Below are 20,658 nucleotides of genomic sequence, written 5' to 3' on the forward strand. Positions count from 1 at the left end.
CAAGGGCAGGGACCGAACCCGCAACCTCATGGTTCCTAGTCGGATTCGTTAACCACCGCGCCACGATGGGAACTCCTGTACTTTATAGATTAAATGCTTTAGTGTAGAGAGCTTTAGAAAGTATTTCCATTTGTGATGCCCCAGATCTTATCCATTTAGTTGAAATTCAAAACTGCTACTATTTTTCTTTTCATGACCTTTTCAGATGTCTTTTTTCTCTTCCTCATCACAGTTCCATTTAAACAAAATGACATGCAGAAATCCTCACTTCAGTGGTAATATGCTTTCTTTTTATATCCAGTTTTAAACCATAATCACTACTCTCTTCCTTCAATTGCTCAGACATTTGGTGTGTATTTTACTAAGCAACATCTTGCCAGATTTAAGAAAAGTGCTCTCGTAGAGCAAAGGGGAGTTCCAAAGCCTCAGGGCTTAGCAGAACAATGTAGCTTTGCAGATTTTAAGACCATGCATACAACATATCTAATGAGGCTTTGGCTTTGAAGAAAAGTGCTATCAAATCTATGAACATGTCTTTTTTTTTTTTTTTTTAACTTAGGGCTGCACCCATGGCATATGGAGGTTTCCAGGCTAAGGGTCAAATTGGAGTGGTGGCTGCTGTCCTATGCCCCAGGTACAGCAACACGGGGTCTGAACTGGGTCTGTGACCTACACCACAGCTCATGGCAACTCTGGATCCCCAACCCACTGAGCAAAGCCAGGAATCGAACCCACATCCTCATGGATACTAGTTGGATTCATTTCTGCTGTAACACAATAGGAACTCCCTGTGAATATGTCTTATACTAGCTGTGTGACCACGGACTTTTTCACGCTTATAAAGAAGTGGGGAATAGCTGAGGACACAAAAGGGTGATAGTTGAAATCTGACTGTTGGCCTCTCTTGGAGACATGGGCTGCTGCAAATGGGCTTCTGAATCAGGGAATTTAGTTTCTGCTACTTAATTGTGTAACTTCTCTGATATTTTACTCCTTCACATGAAAAATGGAGATAGTAGTGTAACAGTGTTTGTGAGGATTAAATGGCATAACATGTAAATGTTGAGACACACTAGCCATAATGATGACAATGATCATTATTGGTTGTTACCTACTGTATGTTCATCTGTGATTTTTTTTTTTTTTTGAGTTCTTGAACCTGGTTCACTTCTTAATATGTGGGCAATTCATGGTGGTATAAAACACAAACTCACAACCATTTATTTTTAAGTTATTGTCTTTAGAGCCAGCATCAGCTTCTTTACATGGTCCAACTCATTTTTAAGATGCTTAGGCTTAAAAAAAATCACCAGCACTCAAAACATCATTGATTGATGACTTATTCATTACACATTTACTGACTACCTACTGTGGTATCTCTTTTTGCCCACGAAGCTCATAGTCTGTGGAGAGATTGGACATGAATTGCAAGACTGAGAGAGAAATGCAACAATACATGAAACTGAGACAGCATGTAGGAAGCAGTGTTACTCTACCGGGGATGGAGTGGAATCCAAGAGGGCTTCCTGGAGGAGATAATCTCTAGCTTAATTTTGAAAGAAAAAGAATTTGTCAAGTGGACAAAGGAAGAAGGGAGTTCTGGGAAGAGAAATTAATAATTGCTAAGTCACAGAAAATGAAACATGAAGACTGGTTAGGCAAATGATAAGCAATTTGATGTTATTAGAATATAAAGTGCAGGGAGAGGTATGGCTGGGGATGTGAGAGGAGACATACATGGAGACACATGTATTTAGATGAGAAGTACCTAAGAAAACTGTGCCAGGTATACATGGCTCAATAAGTACATTTAAATTTAATTCTAAAGCCTGACACTCATTTTATACAAATAAGTAGATTATATTTTATATTCAGAGTTATATTTGAATATATAACTTTTTATACATATCTTTTTATAGCTTGTTCTACAGTCTCAAGCTCTCTTTAAATTTTGGGGGGGGTGCTTATAATGAGGAAAGACAAGGATAGAATTGCAACGAAGAAACACAAATTGTGAGAGAAAACTCAGAGGGAAAATGGCTCAGAGGGAAAAACTATAATAATGCATACTTAATATTTCAATATCATCGACAACCACGAAAATGATCAAATAAAAGTTCAGCAAGAAAATCCACTTTCTTTGCCTCCGATAAGAAGATTAAGTATGCATTTATCAGAAGACTATTGAAACTGTTTTCTCTTGAATCTACTAGAATGAGAGAAAAATGTGTTCCTAACTAAATAGAAATATCCACGTTGAAAACGTTTGATTTTCCTCAGCAGTTTTCACTGCATCTACTTCCTGACACCCTCCTCCCAACCTCAACAATCTCTGCATCTTCATTTCTTTAGATTATACTCGCTGTGTTTTTGGACAATTGTGTAGATACTCTACTTCCATTATTTCTCACCGATAGTTACTATTCATCTGTAATTTTAAGGGTAATTGTGTTTCTTAATATCCTTTGTGTTTTCCCTGCTCATTGCTAAGTCACAACAGCTGGGAATTAACACTAAAACTCTACTGTTCTTCCTTTTGAGTCCTGGAAAAAATGCTCCCACAGTGAATGATAGCCATTTTTAAGAAATTTAAACATCTAAAAGAAAATAAAAATATTAAAAATTTGGATAAAATAAAGTGTGATTATTTACATTACTGAGAAATCAGTCACTTATAAAGAATCTTCTGAGTGACCTTAAATGTAGGGGAATTTATATATTCACTACCCCATAATAAAGAAAGATTATTAAATATCTTTATATGAAAATGTCTATTACATGAAACTAGGTGACTCTGGGCATATTTCCAAGGGAATGGGCTGGCTTTAACCCTGATTTAAGATCCCTTCAGACTCCAGTGACCTCTTTAAAGGATACTGTGTTCCAAATTTTTCTAGGAAAAAAATCATGCCATTTAATGAAGAACAATTGCATGGAGGTTTTTTTAGGAATTGTGATCCCTTGGCAATTTACAGAGCATACTGGATATTACAACAGTCACATTGAAAAAAAATGTAATATTTATAAAGTTACTTTTGATTTGAGAAAATATCTTAATGTATAAGGAGCAGATGTAAATGGTAACCCACCTAAGAAATAATTTTATCCCTTAATTCTCTAGGCTATTAAGCATTCTCTTGTGAAGCATTTTTTTCCCCCTTAACACACTGCAAATAAGACTTACCTATATTCCTATGGTCTAGTTTCAATTTTTACTTAAATAAGTTACTCATTAATTAAATGGCTGCCTATAATGACAAAAGGAAATGAGGTCAATGGAAATGAAGTGGAAATGAGACTTCTCAGTGTACAGGTTTTAATATTATTTTGATTTTTGAACCCATGTAATTACCATTAAAAAGCAGAGTTAAAATGATGTACCAGCAAACATTCACCCTTAAAAAGCATAAATATGGTTTATCAAAATATGTCTATTTAGCAAACTTACGGAAAGCCTGATCATTCTAGTATGATTCAACTCTCCTTATTTTAGATATAAGAGTTATAAAACTGTATGATGCTAAAGAACATTTAAAAAACACAAGAAATAGAATCAGAGGCTCTGGGTGCAAGTTCAGCTGACGGCACTTACCAACATGACCTTGGGCAAGTCTCATAGCTTCACTGAGCTTCACTTTCCTACGACAATAATGTCACCTGTCTATCCACCTCTTGGAGTTGTTCTGTACCTCAGATGAGAAATTAAAAGGTCTTACATCTGTGCTAGTTAATATTTTAAATTTTATTAAATGTTTCCAAGACACAAAGATGTACAATGCCACTATTCAGCGGGAAAAAAAGTCTATTTGGTTTGCTTAATTTTTTGTTTTGACACACCAACCAAAGAAAATAAAACTGAGAGTGCCTTTGTTTTTGGCAGCCTGGTCAGCGGGATGCCAGAACCAATGTGGGGACCACACAACCTATTCCTATAGATTGACAATTTTTTTTCGGCAAGCAGAATCAATGTTTGGGAGCTCTAGTTAACTAACATGACTCCTGATAGGCTTTTCGGGGGAGGGAGGGTATGAATTTGCTCTGCCACCTACAGTTCAAGAGAAACTACAAAGCATGAACATTTGTTTAGCTCATTCATTCATTCTACAAGTATTTACTGAATACCCACTGTGTTCCAGGCACTGTTCTAGGCCTTGAGGACACAGCAGTGATTAAAACTGACAAAACTTGATGCTCTCATGGAGTTCACCTTCTGGTGAAAAAATTAACTGAGATTGTGGCTTTTTAAGATCCTAACCACACACACACATACACATCTTAATTTGAACAGCTTTTCTTGCCCTCTGGTAGGACAGCATAAAACTGATTTAAAAGTAGCAGGATCTTTCCTATATCTGAGACATGAAAAACAGCACTGGCTCCAGCTGGAGTGAAGTGAGGCCAGGACCCAGGTCTTCTTCTCCATATTCCATGACCCCTGATCCTGCAATTTCTTCATCAGACCACAGGACTCTTCAAGAGAGCAGTGTGACACTCCCACCCAGGTAGTTATTTCCATATCAATTCTTTCTTTGTAGGGCCATACCTGCAGCATGTAGAAATTCCCAGGCTAGGGGTCAAATTGGAGCTGCATCTGTGATCTACACCACAGCTCACAGCAACACCAGATCCTTAACCCACTGAACGAGGCCATGGATCAAACCCATATCCTCATGGATACTTGTCGGGTTCTTTACCACTGAGCCATTATGGGAACTCCTCCACATCAATTTTATTACCTGAAGAAATCTGTTATACAGCACAAATGAGCCTTTCCACAGAAAAGAAACTCATAGACTTGGAGAACAGACTTGTGGTTGCCAAGGGGGAGGGGTAAGGGGAGGGAGTGGGATAGACTGGGAGTCTGGGCTTAATAGATGCCAACTATTACATTTGCAGTGGATAAGCAAGGAGATCCTGCTGTATAGCACAGGGAACTATATCCAGTCACTTGTGATGGAACACGATGGAAGATAATGTGAGAAAAGGAATGTATGTATATATATGTATGACTGAGTCAATTTGCTGTACAGTAGAAATTGACAGAATACTGTAAATCAACTATAACGGAAAAAATAAAAATCATAAAAAAAGAAATCCCTCAAAAGCCTGTAACCAATCTCCCAAGGCCTTTCTAACTTTTCTTTTCACACAGTCACCCGCATGTTCATTGCAGCACTATTCACAATAGCCAAGACATGGAAACAACTGAAATGTCCATCAACAGATGATTGAATTAAGAAGATGTGGTATATATACACAAGGGAATACTACTCAGCCATAAAAATGAACAAAATAATGCCATTTGCAGCTTAAGAAGATGTGGTATATATACACAAGGGAATACTACTCAGCCATAAAAAAGAACAAAATAATGCCATTTGCAGCAACATGGATGGAACTAGAGGCTCTCATACTAAGTGAAGTAAGTCGGAAAGTGAAAGACAAATACCATATGATATCACTTATATTTGGAATCTAATATACAGCACAAATGAAACTTTCCACAGAAAAGAAAATCACGAACTTGGAGAATAGACTTGTGGCTGCCAAGGGGGAGGGGAGGGAGAGGGAGTGAGGTGGACTGGGAATTTGGGGTTAATAGATGTAAACTATTGCCTTTGGAATGGATAAGTAATGAGATCCAGCTGTATAGCACTGGGAACTATGTCTAGTTACTTAGGATGGAGCATGATAATGTGCAAAACAAGAATGTATACATGTATGTGTAACTGGGTCACCATGCTGTACAGTAGAAAATTGACAAACACCATAAACTGGCTATAATGGAAAAAATAAAAACCATTATAAAATTAAAAAAATGAAATTAATGTTTCTTTTCCCCTCTGGGTCTGCTTCTCTCTTGACAAATAATAACCACACGATAGAGTTTTCTGGCCTTTCTGAGAATTCCCCCTGTGATGATAATTATCACTTACTGAAGATGTGCTATTTTTTAGGAACAGTGCTTAGCATTTTACATGCATTGATTCTCTTAATGCTCAAATTGCCCTGCGTCATGACTGTGAATCCCCTTTTCACAGTTAAAGAATGACATTCTGAGAGGTGAAGTGATTTGCTGAAGGTCACACAGCTGTTAATGGTAGAGCTGGAATTCAAACCATATCTATCTGATTACACAGTACAAAGTCTTTACTGGTAAGGCTTTCCACATTCTGTGTGGTTCTTGGACTCTCTTGGGGATAATTTTCGGGGATAAGTATGGTGCCAGGCTCTGACTGGAGCAGAAAGGGCCCAGGGTCTGCTAAAGCAAGCCGGTCGTTGAGGGTTGTGATGCTAGCTGTCATTTATGCCGCTGTCTATACTCCAGACATTCTAAATCCATTTCCGCCAATCCTTCCAGAAACTTCGGAAGGTAAATGTGATCATCCCTTTGTGACAGGTGAAGAATTTCAAGCTCAGAGAGGTTGCCTTTCACTACAGCCCTCACAGGTAGCAGTGATGAGCCCTCTGCCCACCTTTATGCTAATTTGGTGCCACAACGATTCTCAGAGCTGAACCACAGGCTCCAAACTCCAATATTCTGAAAAGAACAACGCCAGATTTTTAAAAAGAGAATACATGCTCTTCACTTGAATCTGCTGCCTAGCCCAGGGTCTGTTCCAAGCCAGGCCTACCTGTCTCTGTTCTTAATCACACCTGGTTTCTAGACTCCATGATCCCACCTGTGGCCCTGCCTAACCTGAACATTCCCATCTATTTCCCCATCTGACTCGTTTTTGTCCCCTCTACCTCACGCTTCGGGTACATGGCATCTTGCCTTCTTTGGATGCTTCATATCCTTTCCATCCTTTCCCATTTCTCTCTCCAACCCTTCTTCCCCGGAAATCATGGGTGACGTTTCCTCTCTCTCTGTGAGAAGCAGTCTAGTGCAGGGGTTGCTTTGGAGTCTTTTGGACTGAGATTGAATCTTGCTTTTACCCTACTGGTTAGCTGTCTGAACAAGGGAAAAGCTCTTCTGCTTTCCGAGTCTCAGTTGCCTCAGCTGTAAATGAGCAAATGGGCAAAGCAGTGGAAACTATTTCAGAGGTTTAAAGACGCTAACATAGGCAGAGATTTTAGAATGTCGTCAGGCCCATAGTGAGTGCTCCATATAGCCTCGTTTTAATTATTCTCTTTCTTGCAATCCTCTCTCTTTCTCTGTCCCTTCCTTTTTCTCTTATCAGTATTCTGTTTTTCTTTTGTTAAAATTAAAAAGTGAACAGAGAATCTCTGTAAAATAGATACATTCACTCATTGGCATCATTCATTTATTTTTTTCCCTTTGGTCTCCATTTATTAAATGCCTACTCTGAGCTGGGCACTGTGCTGGGATCAGGGATATAATGATGGATAAAATATGCTTTTCCTTGAAGGGTTTATTTGCCTTGACAGTAATAAAAAATGCTTTGCCATAGTTTAATAAAAGGGATGAATTTAAGTATTTTAATCAGCCCATCTGTTGTGTCAATTGGTCTTGTCACCTACTCCCCCGCCCCGAATCTGTCTACTTCTCTCCACCTCTCCTGCCACGACATGGATTCCACCACCTTGATGAATGCCTTTCACCTGGTCCTTCACAAGCCCCTTGAGAGCTCTCTAGCCTGTTTTCTCTTCAGCAGCCAGATCCATCTCTTTGAAAAGCAAACTGGACTCCGTTAGCTTCCTGCTTAAAACCTTTCAACACTGCTGCTTTCAGGAGAAAGAACCAAATACAGAACAGAGTCCTGAATGATCTGCCTCTGTCTCCTGCTTCCACCATCAGAGGAAGTGTTTCTCCTACTTTCTCTGGTTTGCTTTCAGTCCTTGCATCACCCATCCTCTCTCCTCCGTGGGTGGCTTTGCATACCTTCCCTTCCTCTGCCTTACAACTCCTTCCTCTGCTTTCACAAATTAATGCTTACTCACCCTTCAGAGTAAAGGCAATATTATTTTGGGGGGATGCCTTCTTAATCTTCTACCTAGTTTTTTGTTTGGGTTTGATCTGGTTTGGTGTCCTCTAAGGGTATACTTGAGTTTCTAGACTGTTAAGAGTCTAGATCCAAGGTCCTTTCTTCTTCTAGAGCACAGCTTGTGAGTGCTTATAAAGCAGCTTGTGTAACCCACTAGTGCGATTTTACTTGGCCGACGGCAGGTACATTAGGGAAAGGTCATGTCTGTTTTGCTCATCATTCTAGCTCCAATGTCCAGGGCAGCATGCCACTCATTGGAAGTATTTAATAAAGATTAACTGAATAAAAATTGAATGAATGAATTTTGGTTCTGTTACTCCTTAATTTTCATAATGCATCAGCAGCTCTTTATTAAGAAAGCAAATTATCCTTAGCAGTGGGAACTAAATGTGAGGAAATGGAAAGAGGGAATAAGAGAAGATTATCCTGAACCAAAGTGCAGTTTGGATACTTTTGCCTCTTACAGACTTAGTCTACCAGGAATCCTACTTGGATTATGAATATATAAAGCATATTAAAATTGCATACTTTATATTTCCTTAGGCTCGATTTTTCTACTCTAAAGTTGCTACAACCTGTGATTCTGAGAATTTAAGACAGTCCTATTTTAGCTTTCTGTGCACTTGATTTCCTGCAATTGATTTTTCATATTACTTTCTTTCAGCCTCAGTAAGTCTATTTGTAAGCTTGGTAATTACAATTTAATTTATGAAATAGATAAGATTTAGGCTACAGTGGGTCTATAAACAAAGAGACCATGTACAATAAGTTGTTAATCTTGAAAGCCCCCACAAGCAATAAGTGCTTCCACTTGAATTAAACTTAAAATTATTATTGGAGGGTTCATATCCTATTAACACAGGAAGGGAAAAATACGCAGATATAGATTTCTCCCTTTCCCACAAGTAGGTGAAAGCAAAATTTCCATGTTTTAAGATGTGTTAGAATAAAAAGAGAACATTTAGAAACTACTTGCTTGTGATTATTATTCCTTGATCACAAGTTTTAATTAGAGGACACAGTAAACTGAATTTCACAGAATATTAGCTGGAAAAAGCCTTAAAAATGATCTCTTTAACTATCTTAATTAACAAACAACGGAATCAATGTTGAGAAAAGTGATGTAGCTTAGATATGGTCAATAAAGCATTGGTTACAGAGTTAGGGAAAGGAGAAGAAAGATGTCCCATTACTCATTATTACGTTTGAGGATTGGCTTGAATAGGGGGATATTCAAACAGATGAGATGGCAAAGTAGACTGGGAATCCAGAATATAGAGTTAAGTGAATAGGTATTTTAAATTTATCTTGGTTTATATTTTTCTTTTTGTTTCATAGAGGTAGTTCTTTAACATCCTGAAATTTTGTATTAAATAGGAGGGTTATTTAACAAGGATCTGTGTTAATTTTGCAACACTTGTTTACTCAAGAAGATTAAGACTATTTCCACTTGTTTGATCTGGATGTTGTGAAAGACAAGTATGGATCTAAGAGATCTTCTTGGCTGTCAAAATGTCTCGAGCACAAGGATTTACTTAGCCTCTTTCAGTACCAAAGAGTGAATGCTTTTTGTTACTAGATGCCAAGAGAACCCCAGAATAATATAACATGACTATAGAGATGATATTTATGAATATCAAAATATTTAATTATGGAATGACAGTTGCAATGGGGATGGGAAGGTGGATGGGATGATACAGTAGGAGGAGGCAGGACCTATCCCTTTGATATGAGTTTGGAATGTTATATTCCCAGGATAGATAATGAGGTCAAGAGAGTTTTCTAAGAGGCAGAAAATGGTACCCTCTTTGTTTTCATTACATTTCTCCAGGTCTAGACTGGGGTGTCTGCATAGAGAAAGAGATACATCATTAACTATTAAAGTTTCTGGAGAGAACATCCCATGAATCTGTAGATTCTATTTGCAGGAATCATCTTCTAGGATATATTTTATGGTGCTATGTGTTAGATGGAGGCTGAAGAGAAAACAAAAGTAACTAGCAGAAGGCCAGGAAAAGGATGTATTGAAGAGACATCTGGGAGATTTCTAGTTGAAGGAGGTGGTAGTATCTGTTAGTGCAACATGTATGTAGGTGAGAGAGTTGTACTTAAAGACACAGCTAAGCAGGATGAATTCTAGAGTCATATGAAGTTTCCTTCCTAATATTTTGGTGAAAATTAGAATATACCAACCAGGTCAATTAACACAGGCTGAATGCAACATATTTGGAGAAATCTGATAAATGGCAATATAGACAATTATCAGATGGACAGATTGATGATGGATGGACAAAGGGTGCTTTAGGAAGAAGTTAGGATGAAGAAGAGGAAGATCATGATATATTTGAACTATTTACTGAACTAACAAAATTTCAAGATTGGTGATTATTTTTAAAAATTAACAACAATTGTTTATACTTTTAAAGCTCTCATATATGTTATTTAACTGTGATACATGAACAACAGTAACAAGCTAGAGAGTTTTGAAAGTGAAGTTGTGTACATGAGAAAGCCCTAAGCCACCATGAGAATTTTTGTTTGTTTGTTTGTTTGTTTGTTTTTTAGGGCCAAACCCATGGCATATGGAGATCCCCAGGCTAGGGGTTGAATTGGAGCTGCAGGCGCTGGCCTACACCACAGCGAATGGCGATGCCAGATCCTTAACCCACTGAGCGAGGCCAAGGATGGAAACTGTGTCCTCATGGTTACTAGTCAGATTCGTTTCTACCCAGCCATGATAGGAACGCCCCACTATGAGGATTTTTAAAAAATTTTGTTATGTCCATTTGATCATAATCATTTTGTTGGGTGATTCTTTGGGGCTATTTAAACCATCTGCCATCATGAGCTGCTAGATTGAATTAAAAGAATTAAGGCATTTACTAGCTGCTCAGCTAGCCTCAGTTTTAGTAGCTATGACAACATTTAATGTATTGAACTGCTTTTCTATCTGGAGGCTGACTGAATTCCAGCTCCCTCATCTGTGCAATGAGGAAGCTGGACAAGATGATCTTAGAGAATTCCTCCAACTCTTCATTGCTATTTCTCAATGATTCTAGTTAAGCCACACAGAATGCATTTAGTTTACACTGTGCATTCATTCATTTCTTCTTAAATCCTGCAAAAAGTGCAAAGACAAAAGATGATATATTAGTGATAAAAATTCCAGGTAATGGGATTTATGCTTCTATACCACCTGATATCAGGGATCATGTATTTTTCAGTCTATAATTTAATAACTGAAGGGTTATTCTGATAATAGCTTACTCATCCTATTTTTTTTTTTCAGGTAAAGAAAACTGAGACTTACGAAGGTACTTAGAAACTAAGACTCCTACAAGGTCACACGGGCAGTAGAGAACTGGTCTCTTCGCAGTTCAGAGCCCTGCACAATACAGTACTTTCCACTCCAAAGCTCATCTGTTCCCTGATGAGGCTGATGCAATTTCTGTAAGACCTGCAGCTGGACCTTATGACTCTTGCCTGGGCATTTACGATGCAGTTAATTTGCACTGAGAAAATATTTCGATATCCACAGCTGCTCATTCATATGCATAAATCTATGTAGACAAAGATTTAAATACAGAAATATAGCTTGCATTGCAAGTAAGTTTCTTGGATGTTGTAAATACTCTCATTTCTGAGAAACTTCAGGTATAGAAAGTGGCCATATTCTTCCAAAGTTAAACTGAGTATTAATTTCAAGCTTTTGTCTATCATATCTTTGAGCCCATAAAGAAATGCACCATGGTTTGCAATGGTTTAAGCTTGATGACTTAATTCACAGTTGTTACTCTGAAGAAGATCAGAGTTTCACTCCATGCTAAAAAGAATATTTACTTTTCTTTCTTTCTGGATTAGCTACACAATTAAATGAAGTAAAAGTTGTTTAAAATAATTTCTGCTTAAAAATACAGTGAGTTATTCAAAGAAATTTTATAGTGATGGTTGAATGAACTTTTTTTTTCCCTCTGCCTGTGTCTGTAGCATGTACAAGTTTCTAGCCCAGGGATCAAAACTTATACCATAGCAACAACCCAAGCTGTTGCAGTGACGATGGCAGATACTTAACCTGTTGCCCTGCAAGAAACTCCCTGAATGACTGTTTTTAGTTCACAGAGCCATCCATGAGGATGTAGTTCAATCTGACCTTATTCCACCTCACTGCTTCTTTAATTCACCTGCAGGAGAGGCCTTAATTAACGAGAATGAAGCCAGAACAGGTTCATTGTGTTACTGACTGAGGAGTACTAGCAAGGTGTATGAATTTTCTTGATAATCTATATTTAGAGTGGAGCGGTAGGCAAAGCAATGGTGAGTGACACATGAATTTAGACCTCCTGCAGCTTGATATCGTCCTAGTAATACCACTGAGGTATGACCAACCATTGAGTGACACATACCAGCATCCTCATGTGACTTTGCCCAGTACTCTATGTAGAGGGAATCTCACCCAAAGTGTCAAATGGCAATTTTTGCAAGGTCCCTAAGTGTTTAGAGCAGTACTTCTCAAACTGTAATGTATGTACAAGTAATCTGTGGGTTTTTTTGGTCTTTATTTGTCTTTTTAGAGCTGCACCAGCAGCATGTGGAGGTTCCCAGGCTAGGGGTCGAATTAGAGCTGTAGCTGCCAGCCTATGCCTCAGCCACAGCAACTGGGGTTCTGAGCCACGTCTGCGACCTACACCACAGCTCATGGCAATGCTGGATCCTTAACCCACTGAGTGAGGCCAGGGAATGAACCCACATTCCCATGGATACTGGTTGGGTTCATTAACCACTGAGCCGCAATGGGAACTCCATAATCTGTGGATCTTGATAAAATGCAGATTCTGATTTAGTTAGCCTGGGTTGGGGCTCAAGATTGTGCCTTTCTAACAAGCTCTCAGTTGCTTATCTACACTGCTGGTTCAGAAACCTCACTTGGTAGATGAAAACTCTAGAATAATTCATCTTTTCCGCCAGCTGTCCACACAGCCCATTCTGCCACTCCTTTTATGTCTCTGCTGAAATACCACCTTATTAGCAAGACCTTCTGTATCCACTATATATTTCTGTCACTATCACTTTTACCTATTTTTTAATATTTATACTACTTATTACCACCTGAAAAAAATTTTATATTTATCTTAGAGGGTCTTTTTGGTTCACTGCTTTATGGTTTTCCTAGAACGCTGCCTGAGGCATAATAACGGTTTGGCAAAAAAAAAAAAAAAAAAAAAAAAAATTCTATTAACTGAATGAATATGGCCACTCTGCCACAATTCCTTAAATCAGACCATACTTATGAGTCTTCAGGCAATAATCCACTCTGTCCTTTGGAATTTTCTTTTTGAACTCAAGTATTCTGTTCAAGCACAAAAGGAGGAGAAAATCAGTCCCTATCCACTGTCTACTCAAGTCCCTGCTTGCTGATGGGGACCACTGACTTCCTCCTTCCTACCTGAGGCCCTTCTGAAGTCCTTGCAGTGTTCCCAGCAATCCTCTACTTAGCCAGGTTAAAGGCAAGGAGATGTTGGTGGCTTTCATGGGGACAGCTTGGCAGTTAATTTTCTCCATTTTTTGCTTTATGCAACATTTATATCATTCACTTGATTCTCCTAGCGAATATTTGGTGGTTTATTATTTCAACATCAGGCAGTAATCTCACACTAAATACAGGTGCTATTACATTAGCGAAAAGGCAAAAAATTCTGTAAAGACTTGCCCCAACCAGACTCTTTCTGAAAAATGTACAATTAGGTTGTAATCAATGTCTTTTTTATTCATCGATGGTGTCAAAGTTGAGTTACAGAGCTTTAAAAGATATGAAAGCTTTGATGATCTTTTCTTTGTTCTATATTAAAGAGCAATAGCTGTAGATCTTCTGCAATGCAGGAGGAAGGGAATTTCTCCACTAGGGTTGCTAAAGGTTTCATAAGAAAAACCCAGAAAGGCTCCATGTAGAAACAGCATCAACACCAAATGTCAAATCTAGGGATTCATTTACCATTTCTGCATCTAATATCGAGACTTGTGGTTGCCTGATGGGAGGGGGAGGGAGTGGGAGGGATCGGGAGCTTGGGCTTATCAGACACAACCTAGAATAGATTTACAAGGAGATCCTGCTGAATAGCATTGAGAACTATGTCTAGATACTCATGTTGCAACAGAAGAAAGGGTGGGGGAAAAAGTGTAATTGCAATGTATACATGTAAGGATAACCTGACCCCCTTGCTGTACAGTGGGAAAAACAACAACAACAACAACAACAACAACAAAAAAACACTAGGTCATTCATTTGATATTCGCTCAGCAAATATTTCCTAAGTATCTGCTATTAATATTTGTCAACACATTAAAGATATTATAGTGCACTTCTAAAATAAGGGGGATGCATTTGATAATTCTCTAAGAGAGCATAGTCATATTCATATTGAACAAATTAACATGGGAGATAAAAGTGAGTGGTAGAGGGTCCTTGCCCTCTAGAAGCTTACTAGAGTGGAAAAACATTCAACTCATACCAAGGGATAAACCAAGTGTAAGACTAGAGGTCTAGGGAGCTCATAAAAATAATCAGTCAGCAATGATTCAGCAGAGTAAAGATGGCTTCATCATGAAATGGGCTTCTGGGGGCCTTCAAGATGCGTAGGAGTTCTATGGGTGGAAGGGGAAAAAGGGAATTCCAGGAGGAAGAACTCACATAAGCAAAGGCCTGAAAACATGACAGTTTAGGACCAAGTGCAGGGGCAGGGAGGAGTCCTATGCAGCAGAGAGACAGGGAAAAAAGATGATGGTGATGGGTATTGGTAGGGGAAAGGGCTTGGAAATTGCCTGGGACAGTATTGTGAAAGCGGTGGAGTTTGTGTAAGGCATTGTGGAGTCACAAAGGAGATGGGTGTGTGTGTGTGTGTGTGTGTGTGTGTGTGTGTGGTGTATGTGTGTGTAGGGGGGTGATAGGCATTATGTTTCCTTTTTCCAAGTAGTGTTGCAGTAACTTCACCAAGTGAATACAGGTAATTGAAATTTTTATAAGACATAATATCCCATATTGCTTAAGTAGAATTTTTCCCTAAAGTATCAGATACATGATCCTTTCAAAAAAGAGAAAATAACTATTATGTTCTTTCTATCATTAATGTAATACGTGTTAATTTCAAAGCAAGCATGTAATTCAAACTGGATTAAAAAAGATGATAAGAAGGAATCACAATCACACTGCCAGAAAGAAACATCGTTTGTTTGTGACTCTTTAAATCTGGCTTCAATCCCACAACCTAGAACTAGACATTGAATAAGACTGATGATGTATAGAGTTATTCAGACAACTAGGACCAAGCTCATTTTAGGCAGAAGTGAGTATAACAACTTTGGCCTTACCCTGTGCAGTGAAACTTGTCGAGGAAGACATTTATTGACACATGACGATAATTATAAACTACTGATCATGATTTCAAAAAATGTGCTAAGTACTATGAAAAACACAGGTGGAAATGGTTTTATTATTTTTCAGTACATGCTTGCTTAGCACTTAATTTTTGCTTTGAAGCAAAAATGAAAAAGTAGAAGTAAAAATGAATCCCTTCAGTCTTCCGTTACTGTCAAGGGGAAACTCAAGTACTAAAAAAGGTAGACTTTTCTTCATTAGGTCAACAACTTTTTAAGAAACATCAATTATAATATAACACTGAATATAAATTTATCAGTGAACAAAAAATAGCTTTTGGTATCTGCATGCTTGGAACTCACAATCTTATGAGCTTAACAAGATGTTCTTTCTCCCTGTTCTCTGGAATAGAATTCCCACCCATTTTTCAAAGTGTGGTTCCAGTTCCCTATTTCCATGAAGTAATCTTGCACTGTTCTGGCTCTTGCAGGTTTATTCCTTCTCTTACATTCCATAATCCTTAGAGATGTGCCATTATCATAAATTTTGATCACAGGAACTGATCTCCATTGAATGTACCTAAGTCATTTCTCCTCAATAAGACAAAAAAAAAAAAAAAAAAAAAAAAAAAATCCTTGAAGACAAAGACCTGGGGTGGAAGTAGAGGAGGGGTTTTCTGAGTATATAGTAATACTGAGCAAGGTATCTAGAATATTCCTGATAAAAGAATTCAATGTAAATGAAAAAACATATTTACCAAAAGCCTGGTACTTGACCACATCAAAAGAAACGTCATATCAGCATGGATACCTGACAATACCGGTACAAATGAAGGAGACTTTGTGAGAATTTCCTAAAGGAAGCTCATGACATGCTCTTCTTTTCACTTGTTATTTTAGAGGTAAAATTTTCACCATTACTTAAATGTTGTTGAATTTAAATATTCCGCAACGACCTAAACAATCACAATCCGGTAAGTTTTCCATTTCAAACAACAGTGAAATTAAAGCTCAGTTACACATTAAATTTGCAAAGCGGGAAAATCTTTGCTTGATGTTGCATTACCACATTTCCAACTGATTTAAGGCCATGACAAATTAGAATGCAGTTAGACTATTAAAATAGTGTAGTCATTCTGTAAATCTGATTTGTACTTTGGCATTTTGAAACACTAAACTTATTGTTGTTATGTGCAGGTTTCTTTAGAAGTACTTTAAAAATCAACTTATATGATTTATAAGACATGCTTTGAACAGGCATCTTGATGAAGTATAGCACAGTATCCAAAATGAGTGTATTGCTTAAAGAAAACAGGGCTGTGAGGAAGCTTACGATGAAGATTTATGCTGATAGAATTAGGACATACTTGTCCCTTATTGCAACTTTTAAAGCTTGGAATCATTTTGTTCGAGGTTATTTGAATGGATGTCTTCACTATCAAGAGCTTCTAATTGGTGTAACAAAGTTCTGACCATCTTATCAGTCTGCAGAATTGTTTGAGATGAAATTTTTCAGAAATGGGAATACAGTCAGGGACATTCATGCCTGTGTCATATTACAATGTAGGGCATAGACGTTTGAGACGTAAAGAAAACAGCTATCAAGAAAATGGAAGAATCTCATGAATCAAGTTTTTGCTCTACATGAAGTAGAATTTATTCATCATGTGTTAACTCAGATCTTTTCACTTTCTGTTTTACAATGGGTAATTTTAGAGTTACTTATTCCTATTAGAAGACACGTCTACTAATGTTTAAGAAGTAGAAGGACTTCTCAAAACTGTCAGGGGAGAACATATTTCCTTGGTATGGTCATTATTCATCTTTGACAAACACATATCTCCACTTTTCAGATGGCTCTCTGGCCATATCTGGGCTAGGCCGCTAGAAGAAAACATTTCATACTTTGTTTTGGTATAACTTAATTGCAAATTCTAATTCTAAGGTCAGGCTAAGTGAAAGTAACATACCAAAACATACACAGCAGAATGTTTTTTTCTGTTCTCTCATAAAACATGGCTGGCCACCATTAATGGTAAAATCTAAGAGGTCACGGAAAGAACTCAGACCTTAATCTTCCAAACATCAAGAGACCAACTGATGTTAAGAAAGAGTCATTTGAAAAGGCCAAAGAAGCTCTTTATATCCACATGCATAGAAGCGCTTCCTTGAAGGCATCTTGTACTTTCATGTTTAGCTGTTCAATACTCCTCTCTGCTAGCCACGTGGACCAAAAACAATTGACTACATTTCTTGAAGGTAGAACCACCTTCCTCTGTTTTTTGTACAAAGTCTAGTTCTACATTCTTCACATATGTTTAATAAGACATCAACTCCATAATAGGTAACATCCCAGATGTCTCATTGAGCCTTATTCTGATCACAGAAACAGATGTTGAAACAAATAAAAAAGCAGGGTTTGGTTAATCCAATTTAGAGTATCTTATCAAGTTTCAGTTGACTAATTCAACTCCTGACATCTCACCAAGTCTCAGGGTTTACAGTGGTATATTCCAACCAAGGATAGTGTGGCAGTAGAGACAAAAAAATAAAATAAAATAAAAAATAAAATAAAATAAATAAAATAAAATAAAAAACTCATCAAGGAAGAATATCCAAAAAACCATGTTAGTGGGTTTTTTGTTTTCATTTTTATTTTTTTGGCCATGCCTGCCACATGTAGACGTTCCTGGGCCAGAGATCGAACCTGAACTGCAGCAGTGACCTGAGCTACAGCAGTGACAATGCCAGATCCTTAACCTGCTGGGCCACCAGGAAGCTCGACATTAGTATTAGTAAGAGTACATAATGCCACAAGAAGAGAAGATGGACTACTGGGTCACGGTCTATTTCTGTAGGTGACATCTCTTCACCTTGCTTCCTAAATCTTGCTTGTATAGTGTCTATTGCTGACCCAAAGTGTACACCAGGTAAGAATATAAATGAAATAAAACTGATGCCAGTTGTTATTTAAATTGGTATTTTCTTTTTTCATTTGGTCTTTTTGTCTTTTTAGGACTGCACCCGCAGCACATGGAGGTTCCCAGGCTAGGGGCCCAATTGGAGCTGTAGCCGCGGGCCTATGTCAGAGCCATAGCAACGCGGGATCTGAGCTGGGTCTGTGACCTACACCACAGCTCCCTGGCAACACTGGATCCTTAACCCACAGAGCGAGGCCAGGGATCATCGAACCCACGTCCTCATGGATGCTAGTTAGGTTTACTAACCACTGAGCCATGATAGGAACACTTAAATTCATATTTTCAAACAAGGCTTTCTAATTGACAGATGTTTTCTTTGGAGTATTGAGTAACAAAGCCTCATGTTCTCTGGATATGAACCACCAAATTTTCACCATAGATAGTTTTAAAAAATCTTGTTGGCAGAGACTGGTTAATACCAATACCGGTGATCAGAAACACAGCACCCCCTCGCACAGAAACATAGCAGAACATTGTAAGTTTGAGTTCTCACTGACCTTCAGGTTGGTATTGTGCTATAATCGTCACCGTCTGTCCAGCCCCTTTTAGTGCTGCAGCAGCCTGTTCATGGGATGCTCCACGAAGGTCAATGCCGTTCACCTGAAAGAGAGGAAGTTGGAGAAATTGGTATTTCATAAGGCATGTTTTTCTGATAGACAGAGGGCAAAAATTTCCCCAAACGGAGAGGCCATTGAAGATTATGTTATCTGCCTCAAAACCCATCACCAGGTATTTGAGGGCTAACTTAGCAAATTCCATGCTATTCAAAACTTCAGCTAGCTGAGACAGGAACTTTCTAACGTGGATGTTTGTGCCATGGTCTGAGTGGGTTGAAATTTTTGTCTACCCATGTCCACTAAGATTTTAGTGTGTGTAATGTAATATGCTTCTATGAGTTCCCTAGATTTCTGAGATAGATAGGAGACTTCAAAATTAGAAGGAAAACAGGATAATAAAGAGAGACACATGTAATATATGTAGACAAGTATGTGCTGACAGAATAATATATTCATATGAGATTCTGGGGAGACCATGTGGAATGGGGCTGGCTGCCTGCCAAATCCCTCTCTTTGGTCAAATGCCTGGCCTGTCATCCTGAGCTTGGTTTGACAGCCCTGAGCCTTGTTCCAAAATAAACTTGACTGCTCCATTTCTTATGTACAATTCCAGAATGAATTGTGACAAAATGAAATAGAGAATGCCAGGAGTTTATGTCGCTCTTGCTAACTCCCATTTTGGGGCTTGTGCCAAAAGAGAAACAGAGCATCTAAAAAATAAGCACAGAAACTGCCGAGAGGGAAAAAAAAAAATCACTCTGAAGTCAAATTTAATGAGAAGCAAAAGCTAAAAGCTTTCTTGAATCAATTCTGTATAAGCCAACACAATGTAATTACTGAATCCTTTCCAGTGACAGGACTCTGCGTCTGCTCCAAGGAAGGACGGTGGGTGGGGGACACAGGTGAACAAGACAAGCCCCTAAGAAGCTTTTCCAATTCAACTGAATACACAGAAAGTCCAGTTTTCCAACTTACACAACTGATACCAGAATTCTGCTTCCTTTTCCTTATAGAGAAGATGGTTATGGACCACGAAGAAGAATGAAAGAACTGATCAGCTTATCTACATGTAAAATATAGAATCCTATTTGGCTTCTCATAAATCCTCACTGACAGTGACATTGGGTGGTGGATGGGGGTTGCCACTGTGTTTCCCTTGCAGGCCTGCAACATCTGTGACCTTCAATTCCATATGATAGGCCTCTCATCATCACTTCGTTAAGTTTCCTTATTTATTTCTGTAAACTTCCTGGCTTTCTATTCTGGTGAAAGCCCTGGTCGGCTTTCTATGCTTACCAAAAGCATTGATTACATACATGGTAACACCAGGAAGTTCACCGGGCTGCCAGGCCACTCCTCACCTCACCAGCTCAGTGACAGTCAATCACCTCTCTGAACCTCAATTTTCTCCTGCCTCAAGGGAAGGGACTATTTGGCTCTTTGAGTCTAAAGCCCCTTTGAATTATAAAATTCCAGATTTAATCTGTTAAATGACAGTCTTCAGAGACCGTCTAGGGATTGATGAGTTCACAAGTATGACTCAGAGAGCCGGAAGAGATAGGAAAAATAAACTGACCCAGGTTCTTGCCTACAGGAAGCTGAATGCACAAACATAGATCCAATGATCTTTCTTCTGTTAAACAATTAACTTATTATTAAAAAATAATGTCGTTATGATAATGATTTCTTATGTTCCAGAAAGGTATAAAAAGAAAAGTTAAAAGTCCCCTCACCATATTCACTCCCAGAGTTAACCACTGTTAGCAGTTTATTATGCATGCTTTTTAGAAATCTGGTACATAC

The 20,658-nt window shown here is 38.3% G+C and overlaps 1 protein-coding gene and 2 long non-coding RNA genes across 52 annotated transcripts in view; all 3 read right to left on the bottom strand.

Annotated features, from left to right (window-relative positions):
- The window catches only part of DLG2 (discs large MAGUK scaffold protein 2), a 1,974,117-nt gene that overhangs the window by 308,619 nt on the left and 1,644,840 nt on the right, over positions 1-20,658 (bottom strand). For all 50 annotated transcript variants that reach the window (XR_014814818.1, XR_014814817.1, XR_014814819.1 and 47 more), the window contains one exon: positions 18,796-18,898. Coding sequence is in view for 44 of the 50 variants with exons in the window: in XM_084975536.1 (XP_084831662.1) it covers positions 18,796-18,898 (103 nt within the window). In the remaining 6 variants the exon portion in view is untranslated. The remainder of the gene's footprint in view (positions 1-18,795; positions 18,899-20,658) is intronic.
- LOC146399762 (uncharacterized) lies at positions 1,220-8,897 on the bottom strand. The gene is made up of 2 exons (XR_014814833.1): positions 5,345-8,897; positions 1,220-5,267 (listed from the first exon to the last, which is right to left on the bottom strand). It is a non-coding gene; the product is annotated as an uncharacterized LOC146399762 (long non-coding RNA).
- On the bottom strand, positions 9,268-17,509 carry LOC146399763 (uncharacterized). The gene is made up of 2 exons (XR_014814838.1): positions 14,218-17,509; positions 9,268-13,961 (listed from the first exon to the last, which is right to left on the bottom strand). It is a non-coding gene; the product is annotated as an uncharacterized LOC146399763 (long non-coding RNA).

The sequence above is a fragment of the Sus scrofa genome, chromosome 9 (genome assembly GCF_054392235.1).
Source record: "Sus scrofa isolate SSC_HxYL_T2T_F1_AM1 chromosome 9, Sscrofa_HxYL_maternal_Yorkshire_Landrace_v2.0, whole genome shotgun sequence".
NCBI lineage: Eukaryota > Metazoa > Chordata > Mammalia > Artiodactyla > Suidae > Sus > Sus scrofa.